At 28.3% G+C, this 12373-nt stretch overlaps 1 protein-coding gene across 1 annotated transcript; it reads left to right on the top strand.

The window, feature by feature from the left end:
* Positions 1-7718: 7718 nt before the first annotated feature.
* Positions 7719-8240, top strand: LOC135929834 (uncharacterized). The gene has a single exon (XM_065466562.1). The coding sequence runs from the start codon at positions 7719-7721 to the stop codon at positions 8238-8240; it is 522 nt and encodes a 173-aa protein (XP_065322634.1).
* The last annotated feature ends 4133 nt before the right edge of the window (positions 8241-12373 follow it).

The following is a 12373-nucleotide window of genomic DNA, read 5'->3' as shown; positions in this document are numbered from 1 at the left end:
CCCTATATGGATTTATTTTCATTATTTATCCGGCATGCCCAAAAATTTTTTATCCTTCTTATTTGGGAACCATTTTAACTCTATTTCTTAAAGTTATTTTAGGAAGGTTAAAAATATGAGAAGTAATTGAACGCTTCATCATTTGATTCAACTGATTTATTGTTATTCCAATTTTGTTTTATTTCTAATATGAGCCTGGTCTAGTGTTGTTGAAAAGCCCTATTTGGGTCGAGTTTTATTAACGGCCCATGTAATATTTCGATGAAAACGAAGTCTTATTCAAATCAGAAGAATTATTACGATATTATTTAATATTATCGACTATATAAATGAGAAATTAAAGATTTATGATTGAAATTTGTGAATATATTATAATAAATACTTTTCAATTTTTTGAAAAGAATCCTTTTTTTAATTTTTATTTTTCGCTTTTAACCCTTTCCCTCTTATTTTTTAGGTCTTATTATAACATAATTATGTGGAATCATGTAATAAAATGATAGTAAAATTATTTATTCCTATTTTAAATATATATTGTGATATTATTACTTTCCAGTTTCTTATGATTTCGCCGAGATTTTGCAAATAGAAATCCAAATATTTTTGCCATATATATGGTAAAATCTCCAGGCTTACTACATAATATTATTTTGACTAAAATTCTGATTGGGCCCTTTTTAAAAATCGACTCGGTGCTTTTTAAAGCCTGGCCCCGAATTTTAGATAAAACCAGGGTAACCGGGTATATACATAACGCATTTGCTCGAACAGTTGTCATTCTAACACAGTTTATATTATAATCTAGTCAGCTGCTACTCAAAATGTTGTTTCTTTTATTTTCTAAGATCAAAATCATGAGCATGCACCGCTACCTTTACCATCTTATTGACAAAATTAAATACAACCAAATTATATTTCAATGAAATAATGTAACACGAAAAGCTTTATTGTCTATTATTTGTTGTTGTTATTTATTAATATTTATTTAAGTGCCCAAGCAAATGAAATATAAATTAAAATTAGCAAAAAAGGAAAGCTCAAATTATACCAAAAATATTAATTAAAAAGGATAAAAAATATCATTTAGATATATAATAAAAAAAATATTTCATTTCATTAATACATACCCTTTTCCATACATATTGGTTCCTTTTCATCTAGATTGTATAACAAATTATAATAAAATATAATTTCGCAAAATTTTTATTTTGAATTAATTTTATCATTTGATAATTCATTAAAATTCGTGAAAAACAAATTAATAAAAAAAATATATAGGAAATTTAAATTAATTAAATAGGTTTTCTGTCCAACCTTTAAACAAAAAAAAATTTAGTTCGATAAACTTTCAAAACTTTATTATAAAAAAAAATGAATAGATTTTATCTCAAATAAAATCCTCTAAAAAGTATTTTCTTTGATAAGACCTGGTAAAGTTAATATAATATTAAATATTAGTATTTATCACCAAAATACAAATATAAAGTTAAAATGTTATTATAGTATTATATGTTAGAATAAAATATGAACTGGCTTATCCAATAATACATTCTAATTTTACACAGCTAAAAAAATGAATAAATAACTATATATATATTAATTACATTTGAATGTTTGCGTGGTAGAAAACTGATTAATTGCAAAATTTTCGTATTGGATTAGAACTTTTAGGGAATATGTTGAAGCTTTATGCAAATTATGAATTCCAAATCGGTGCTGTTTTTATTTTATTTTAAAGGAAAATAATATACATATATATAGATATAGATAATAACATTTTATAAATTTCCTACTAAATTAGAAATAACCTGTTTATTTTTAATAGACATATTTATAAGAACTGAGGTACGCTTTAAATCCACATATTTATACAATGTATAATTGAGATATTTGATCGGGATCGCAGTAGGAAATAATCTTCCTGTTAAATTATACTTGTTGACGTTATCATTTTTCACGAGATCTAGTGTAATATATCTTATGCCATATGAATCCTTTCCCATTTTACAGTGCATGTCATTAGGTGGTAGTACTATATTTTATTTAGAAGTAGATTAATTGCGCATAAAACAAGAATATATAATATTAACCCCCTCTTCCATAGTAATTAATTATATAAGAGCCCCTTAAAATAAAATTTAAAATCATAAATATAGAATCACATCGACGTTATATTTTTTTTCAGCATATAAATTATAATTGATAAAATAAAGATGTCACTGTTTATTTTTTTATGAATTTTATAATATTTTTAAATTAAAATATTGTATTAAAATTTCTAATAACATTATATAAATACAAGACTATTTTTTTTTCTTACTCATTAAACTTCCATTGTTCAGATCCATCATAGAAAAGCATATCGAGCTTAGGAATAGTATATTGTAGAAGTAAATTTTTGATAACATAGTTCGTAAAATTCAAATCGTAATATAAATCGAAAAAAATATTTAATATATAATCTAAAAAAAAAATATTTTGTAAGTTATTATTTAACCCTAATTTTTCTTTAGAAAGTTAGTTCAAAAAAGATATTTATAGATATGTTTAAAACAAAGATAAAAAAATTTTTAAAAATATGTAATTTTGATGTACTTGATAAAGTGTTGAGCTTGAGTATGCTAAAAAATTATTTATTTCTTCTATTTATAGGCAGAAACCTAAGGAGGTTATACATTACATGACCCGAACCGGTTTGTAAGAAAAATTGGGTCGGGATTTATTTTTGATCATTTTCACGGCCCGGCCCGGAATTTTTAGAACCTTGGTTATTTTGAATCATTTTGACTGTCTTTTTTGTAAGTTATTTCAAAAGGGGGGAGGGGAGGGGTAAATTTATTAGAAGTAAATGAATTATTTAAATGCCCCACCATTATTTGACCCGACTGAATTATTGATATAATTCTAATTCCTCTTTTTTATCGCCCTGGCATGACGAGCCGATTTAAAAAAACGGGCCTTATTGACCCAACCCGGCCTTTTTTCAACACTAGCCTGGCCTTCTCACGGATTTTAGTCACAACCCGGATTACCGGTCCGAGGTTTAACACATTTCTTCTTCAAGTAGCAGCTGACTAAAGAGTCGTGATATAAACTGTGAAAGTATAAGAAGGATAAATGTTAAAGCATAAAAATGTTGTTATTTTACTTCTAAGATCAACATCACGAGCATGCACCGATACCTTACCATCTAATTGACAAAATTAAACAAAACCAAATTATTCAATGTAATAATATACACGAAAGTGTTATTTATTGTATTATTATATTGTTATATAGTTATTTATTGTATTTTAAAATATAAATTTAAATAAAGAATTTTCTAATAAATATCAAAATGTACTAATTATAATATTTTTTTTAAAAAAAATGAACCATGCAACGTTTGCTTTTTTAGTTGAATTTTTTTACCCCCACATATTTCTTCGTTTATACAAATTATTATCTGTGTGAAACGATATTTGCAAATATGCCTAAATTTTATATGTGGAAGCCTAATTCACTTCTTGTAATACGAAAATATGAATCATTTCATATTCTATATATGATTAATATTATATATGTACAGTTTCAATAAAAAATTTTTTATTGCAAATAGCTGTGCTTAAACCTTAGGCAGCCCCCGGGGCTAAATGAACCAGGCGTCGAATCCCTTTATATAAAACAATTTATTTAAATCCCCAAAGCAAATAAAATATTAATTAAAAAAGAAAATTACAAATCATAAAGACTTGATGGGGTGATGCGAGCAAAGGCATTTGTATTTTTAATATCAATTAAAATCTAATTGGGAAATTTTTTTTTTAAAACTTTATCGAAAAAACATATTTCTGATTTCGATTATCACTGGTTGTTTTAAAAATCCAATATTTCGTCTCTCTCTTTTTCTAGACACTCCAAATTAAGATATCTTTTATCTTTCGATAATATTTTTTTAACATCATCCAAATGCTGTTTATTATCGCTAATCATTTCTTTTGATCTAATTAACATAATTAAAAGAATATATTAAAAAATAAATATTAATAAAGTTAAAATTTCAAATGTATAAATAAATACTTGTAGGTTATAAATTTTGTCTCCTTTAATAATTCTTTGAATTCTGATTGAGCGCTTGATGTCCTATACTCATCAAACTCTTTTTCCCTTTTCTACAGGCATATAATTTCAATAAAATTTCTTATAAAAAACCTTATCGCTATTGGAAAATTTAATGTATCAAGTTCTTTAATCAATTTCTTTGCGGATTTCCATGGTGTCACAAGAGTGATCTTTATATTTAAAAAAGATTATAGAACATTTTAAAGCAATAAAGCAATGAATATTAATAATATTACATCTTTCGTCTCGACTAATAGTTGTCTAAATTTTTCACGTTTTTTCTTTGTCAATATGTCGATATGTTTTTCAAAAAATCTTTCTCTTTCATCCCTATCTAAAACCTTACAGAGTTCCCATCTTTGATCTTTTTCAAAATCTTTTTAGCATCCTTCCAATCGTCAAAAGCTTTTTTAACTTAGACAATCATTTATAAGAATAATTTAAATTCTAAATCATTATTATTTTTCTATAACTATTACATCTACTATAATTTTCTACAATTAAATATTCGACCAGGCTATAACAATTATATTTGTAGTATATATTATGCATCATACCTAAATTTTCAGGTTTGACTTAATATGAGATAAAATTTTAAAAAAATTTTCCGAATGATATAATCTTTTTTAAAGATCCGAAACTTAAATTATCTTAAATATAGGTCCGAGTTCAATTCTAATTTTTTTATCACGAAAAGTAAAATATTTCAACAAACGTGAGAATATTCTAAGTATTAAAGAAAAATAAAAAAAATTAAAAGACATCCCACTTATAAATAAAAAGTAATTTTACAGCAACCAACTACTTTGCCAAAAAAAATAGTGGGCTATAGCCATAGTCATAACGTTTTTTAAAGCGATTTCTGAAGGCATGTTTCCAATGATTTTTTTTTTATTTCCAAACAAAAAATAATAAAATGTCTAATTAATTTTTTTTTTTATAATATAATGTTTATAAAAAAAACTTGATAATTCAAATCAAACTCAGGTGTTGATGATTCTCTCAAGTGGAGCCTGATCTAAATCAGGCCTACTTTCCCAAGTAGCCCGGTCCTGAACGAATTTTTCTTTTATTTGTCCCAAATAAAAGTATTTGTTGGCACGGCCCAAATTTATTTAAATATATAAAAATGTATAATCTTTTTATTGTAAAAAAATATCCTACAAATAAAAAATTTTAGCGCCTTGTTTCTTGCAAGAATTATTAAGTATATCAATTTATTTGACAATAATGTAATGATATCAAATTTAAAAAGCCCAACCAGGCCTAAATTTTTTTAAAAAATAAGGGCCAACCCAGCCCGATATTATATTTTTATAAAGTAGCATATTTTAGCTATAGCTACTATCGCCGGGGTGGCCTAATGGATTATGATGTATGCTTGGAAACAGAAGATCCTAGGTTCAAACCTGGAAAGGAACATAAAAATTTTCAGGTTTTTCTTCAATGGCTGATGTGTAAAGATATATGGTAAGATAAATTTCGGAGCTTTGAAATGACACCCAAGTCACCGACAGGCCTGGACAGCCGGGTGCTAAGGATACTTGTCCAATAAACAAAAATGAAGGATACAAACAAAAATGAATATGAAAGCTAAGGCGTTCCCTCCAAGCGACGTGCAGTGTGTAAACCTCCATCCTGTGAAACGTAAAATAAGGGTCTAAGCAAAGATGACAAGATTAGCAAGTTTGAATATTGGGACACTTAAAAAGACGAGAGAATTAGCATCAATGTTGAACAAGAGAAAATTTGATAGCGTGCATACAAGAGATAAAATGGAAAGGTCAGAAGACTTTAATGATTGAAGATGGGTATTGTACTATAAGGGAATTGCAAGTAATAGGATAATCCTCAGTCAAGATCTAATCTCCTCAGTGGTAGAAGTTAATAGGATCTCTGATAAAATATGAAAATAAAACTCTGCATTGGTCTATCAATACTACACATCCTTTCAGTATATGCTCCTCAAACGGGTTGAGAAGGAGAGAAAGATGACTTTAGAGCTATCCTTGATGAAGTTGTAATGGAAATCCCTAAGGATGACCTAGTCATAATAGGTGGTAACTTAAATGTGCATGTGGAAAAAGCAAGAGATAGCTACAAAATCATTGTGGTTTTGGATATGGAGAAAGAAATGATGAAGAAGAGCATGTAATGAAATTTGCGCAAGCCTGACCTTGCCTAAACCTACCTACTATAGGATAAAAGACAGTCATTTAATAACATATAAAAGTGGGACAAGGAAAACACAGATAGATTACATGATCACTCGCAGAAAATTAAAAGATGTATGCAAAGTCATTCCAGGAGAAGATATCGCCTCGCAACACAAGCTACTAGTCATGGATTACACATCCCAAATAAATCCACTCAAAATAAAATAAAACTTGAACCATGCATCCAATGGGGTAAATTAAAAACAATGATAGATGCCTTTGCAATCAATGCAAACATTGAAACAATAGATTCCTCACAGGTCAGTGAAAAAAATGTGGACAGACCTTTCATCCAGATTAATAGACACTGCCAAATCGATATTAGGCTTGACAAGTGGAGGCAACAAATCATAGAAAAAACTATGGTGGTGAAATGAAGAGGTACAAACCACTATACAGGAGAAAAAAGCCCTATATAAAATATGGTACAAATCTAAAAACCCATAACAAGACAAATTACAAAAAATCCAAGAGAATAGCTACAAAGGCGGTGGCTAGGGCCAAAGCTATGGCATACGATGACATGTATGATGAACTACATACCAAAGAAGGGCAAAATAAAATATACAGATTAGCCAAACAGCGAGAAAAGAATTATAGGGATACAAACGGAGCTCCGAGTAGTGTTGTTAAACGGCTCTTTTTGAGCCGATTTTTAAAAACGGCTAACTCACTATTTCACCCAGAATAATTTAACTCAAGCCTGAAGATTTTGTTTGTAGAAGGAACAAAGGTTTGGACATCTATTAGCGAAATCTCAAGGCTTAGGCTATATTTTTCAGGCTAAAATATTGAGTTAGCCGTTTTTAAAAATCGGCTCAAAATGAACCGTTTAACAACCCTATCCGAAAGTAATTAAAAATAAATATGGGAAATTGATAATAAAGGAAAAAGAAATAATGAATAGATGGAAAGACTATTTTCAAGAGCTTCTCAACTTTAATCCCCACATACTACACTAGATGAATACTCCCCATGTCAAAACCATATGCAGCCATAACAGAACAAGAAACAATCACATACCTCAAGCATATGAAAAACAACAAATCTATGGATCCAGATGATATTCCAATAGAAAGCCTTAAGGCACTAGGAGATTATGGAATACATTTCCTCATAAATCTATACAATAAAATACTGGAAAATGAAGATATTCCTCAAAAATGGAGACAGAGCTATCTAGTTCCTATCTTCAAAAATAAAGGAGATCCACACAATGATCAAAATTACAGGGGCATAAAACTAATGTCACCTTGTCTTAAACTCTACGAAAAAATAATAGAAAAAAGATTAAGAGACAGAGACTCAGTTTGTCTTTATGCCTGGAAGATCAACGACTGATGCAATCCAGGCAATCAGGCAAATGAGCGAAAAATACAGGGAAAAGAACAAAAAGCACACATGGTATTTTTCAATCTAGAAAAAGCCTTCGCTAGAATCCCAAGAAAACTTACCTGGTGGGAGCTACGCTACAAAAAGGTTCCCGTAAAATATATAAAAATAATACAGGATATGTATATGGGCCATACAAAAATGGTCGGTAGCACAACAGGTACTAGCAGGCTTCACAATAGCCAAGGGATTTATCAAGGGTCGGCTCTCAGCCCACTTCTCTTCATTACCATAATAGATGTACAAACAGTGCTTGGAATATATTTGCAGATGATTTTGTGGAAGGATGAAATGAAAGAAAGATTAGTGAGTTGGATAAATATCCTAAAAAAGCAGGGACTAAAAGTAAATAGATCAAAGACGGAGTATATGGTGATAGGAGGAGATGAAACAGAGAACATTGATACAAATGAATGGCAGATATTGGCAATTGAAAACTGCAAATATTTGGGTTCCTTTATACAAACAAAAGAGATAAAGAGTAAAATTAATCAAGGGTGGTTAAAGTGGAGATCTTTATCTGCTCTTTGACAAAAGATTCCCACACAAATTAAAGGGAAAAATTTACAGTTCCATAGTACAACCAACTATTCTATATAGTTCGGAAACATGGCCAACCAAAGAATCAGACGAGAGAAGTCTTCAAACAATGGAAATAAGAATGCTGAGGATGATTGCTGGGGTAACAAGAAAGGATAAAGTGCGCAGTACAAGAATACTAAGTAGTTTAAAGGTAGTGCCCATTAAGACTAAGTCAATGGTAAACAGACTTAGGTGGTATGGGCACACAATGAGAAGGCCTATGAACTACATAGGAAATAAAGTTGTTGGAAGTGATGGACAAACGTAAAAGAGGAGGGCCAAAACTTCAATGGGACCATAAAGTTAGAGCCAATATAAAGAAGTATAAATTAGATAAAAGAGATTGTATGAATAACATAAACTGGAGAGTAATGTTGAAGGAGCTTACCACCAGAAAAGGTGAAAGCTAAAGAGAAAAAAAAACTCTATAAATAAAATTCTTGTAAAAAGGACCTAAATTAAAACCATTATATATAATAAATAATGTTGTCGATCGACTAAAACTCAATCCAGTTAAATGCTTTTATATGCGAGTTGAATTTATATTATATAATAAATAATTGCTGATGATCGGCTAAAAATTGATCCAGGTAATTGCTTTTATACGCGAATTGGGTATATATTATATAATAAATAATGTTGACGATCAGTTAAAACCCAAATCGTTGCCCTTAATTGCAAGCTGGTCACTAGCCTTTACAATATCAGGTGGCTAAAAATAAAAATTTTTTAAAATTATTTTCGATAAGCTAATTTTTGGTAGTAAAAAAAATTCAAAACTTTGAAGGGGACTCTTTAAATTTTTCGGCGGGCTCAAGACTCTGTAGCCCCCTCTAGTAACGCTAATGAGCTAGATTTTATTCGTTTATCAGCCGTGCCCTGAAACGCAAGTCGATTTTTTATATGAAGAATAAAATTTTTGACTTAAGGTTAGATTTAGCAAAACACAGCCCAACACCGATTCGGGGAGTTTTCAAAGAACATAAAGCAACATATTCTTAATTCGTAATCAAATGGAAAACTAAGTGTTACTTAAATTATTTAATATAAAGGTATTGTTTAAAGAGAGAATTCGTGGTGATTTGAGTGGATAAATTGAATGTAAGTAACGTTTTCTATGAATTCAAAAGTATCAAAATCATATTTTAAATATATATATCTGAATTCACATATGTCATTATATCACCGGATCATAAAATAAATATGAAAAGGATTAACGTAAATATGAGCCTAATTTTAAAGTTTTTAATTTACTCGATCATACTCCACATGACCTCAGGCTTATTTAATGGCCTCAATCGCTTGCCCGTAAAATCGCTTGCTCGTATAATTGAGCTGACTTTTCGCAATGCAATGGACTGTACAAAACGTTATCCCCGATCGAAACATCTAGATACTCTTCAGCATTTCGACCAACTCTCTAAATTTGATTATACTGATACGAGTCTTTTTAATGTTTGGTCATAAACATCGAAATGGATGAATAATCTTTTAACTGTGGTACATCTCTGGCCTGAAGTTCCAACGCCTGCAAACAAAATGAAGGGAACAGCCAGTTCAAGATCCGCATCTTCAAATACTCTTTATTTCAAATAGTTTATATCGTGAGATATGAAATTTATTTAAAATTATTTATATTTGTTAGAATCATGCCACTGGGATACAACGTCGATAAATAGCCCCATTTCAAAATTATTCATGGCAACATTTATAGCCCACTTTTCTTAAATATAAATCTTAGCCCTAACAACATGTGTTTTTGATGAAAACAAACAATTATATAAAAAAAATTTATTTAAAAACAAATGAGATATAAAATTTAGCATTATTTTAAAGCAAAACCTGAAAAACTATTCACTTAGTTTTGAAAGTATTTAATATCTAGTCCAGACTTCTCTTCTACTTGAACCTTGTTAGCCAGATTCTGTGTACTCTCGGTCGATTCGGAAATAAGGTATAAATCATGAGCGAAGGCCAATTATTAGTAGCCCAAATGAATATATCTCTTTCTTCCCCTATCTCGATTTATTAAGAAAAATGGCGATACACACTATGCTTTAAACCAAACTCTAGTTTTGTTAATGGGTCATATAAATGTATGCCACCTTTAGAATTTGATTTAAATGTAATAATGAATATTTTTATAATCAAATATCAAATAAGAACATTTTACCTTAAAAAAAATATTAACATTCATTATATCAAATCATTCACAAAAAATGTATATTAAATATTATTTAGCCACTTATATCATAAAGAACTTTAAGTAAAATATAAAAAAAATGAGATTTTCACAAAATTAAAATTATAAGTTTTTTGCTATTTTTTTTTACAAATATTTAGCATTTATTTAAGTTTTTTTCAAGTTTAAGTTTTTAAAAAAAAAATCAGTCCCCATAGACATTTTTATAAATCATCGCCTGTTTAGTTGTTAATTAGATCCAAGATTTCAAAAATTAAAATTTTGTCAAAAAGTTGCATATCGTCGGAATTTATTATTAAAAATCTTAAATGATTTGACAAGACTAGCAAATTTATTATTATACTTATTTATACAATTTACATTTTGTAATATTTTAAAAATACTATTTAAAAGTATTATTATATATAAAAAAAAAATTTACTTAGCATATGTATTTTAATTTTTAATTTTCTTCTATTTTATCTTTAGGCACTGTTAGATATATTTTAAATGTTAAAATTATTCGTACCACCTTTCGTACTTTTTCTTTCTTTTTCTTTGTATGACCTTTATAAACTTATCGTACTTTTTATATGTAAATACATGTTAAAATAACTTTTCTTAAAGTAACCTTAAAACAAATTGCACATATGTAAATATTATTAAAATAATAATATATATATAGTTGTAAAAAGATATAATGTTTTTTTAGATAAAGAAAAATTAAATAAAAAGATTTAAAATAGATTTTATCCTTTTTGATACATTGCCTTCCGTGAAAATAAAAAATAACATGGTTGCAGAATTCAACTACCTTATAATAATTACGTTGCCTTCTGATTTTACTATTCGACAACTACATGATGAGATAAAAAAACGATTTAAAATACGCATTCCATGAAAGTAAGACAATTATTCTTTAAGTTATCATAGACGAGAAGACATGCAAAACACTTATAGACTATTCCACGGCAAACAATACATAGATGGTAATGGGAGTTATTCACATTAAAAGCGAAGCGTTATCAACGATATTAAAGAGACGAACAATATTAGATAGTTGTATTGTATTTTGATATATAAATTATAAATTATATTATAAAACACTGATATAATAAAATATATGATATAATAATATAATAATGAAACCGTTAGTAAATGTTAAAAAAAAATTCATTGAGTGTCCAAAATTATACTAATAATATTGAAGTTTTTTTAAAAAAATTTTACATTATTTTTAGAGACCCTCAATTCTCAGACGCGGAGAAGGCGAATGCGTTTACTCAAAATCTTTCCGAGGAAGAATATCTAAAACTAGAGTATGTACTCCAACAGAGTTTAACAATCCGTCCATTTTTCTCGAAAGATTCAGACTATTAATGTGCACCGAGAAATAAAAGAGTCGATAAAAAGGGAGTTTGTTAGTAAAATTGAAAAATGGTAAAGTACATTTTTTTTTAAAGTTAAAGAGTCGATAAAAAGGGAGTTTGTTAGTAAAATTGAAAAATGGTAAAGTACATTTTTTTTTAAAGTTCAAGAGTCGATAAAAAGGGAGTTTGTTAGTAAAATTGAAAAATGGTAAAGTACATTTTTCCAAAAAAAAAATTCGCGAGTCGATTAAAAAGGGGGTAGGTTTGTGAAAAATTGAAATGGTAAAATATATTAATTATTTTAAATTAATAATAAAAATAAATGGAAATTGAAAGATAGATTATTTTGTTTCAAGGAAAAATATAATCGTTGATTATGAGTGAGGAAAATTCTATTTACAATGATTTCAAGAATATTACACCAATGATTCAGAATAAAAGATAATAAGACCAACTATCAAACTATCCACAATGACGCGATCAACTTTCAAGTTCGGATGCAGCCAATCATTTAACTACCAACTTAACTT

The sequence above is a fragment of the Gordionus sp. m RMFG-2023 genome, chromosome 5 (genome assembly GCF_954871325.1).
Source record: "Gordionus sp. m RMFG-2023 chromosome 5, tfGorSpeb1-WG-v2, whole genome shotgun sequence".
Lineage (NCBI taxonomy): Eukaryota > Metazoa > Nematomorpha > Gordioida > Chordodea > Parachordodidae > Gordionus > Gordionus sp. m RMFG-2023.
This window is presented reverse-complemented; position numbering and strand designations above follow the sequence as displayed.

Coding starts and splice junctions, on each gene's coding strand:
- LOC135929834 (XM_065466562.1), top strand. CDS start 7,719: ATGGTATTTTTCAATCTAGAAAAAGCCTTCGCTAGAATCCCAAGAAAA.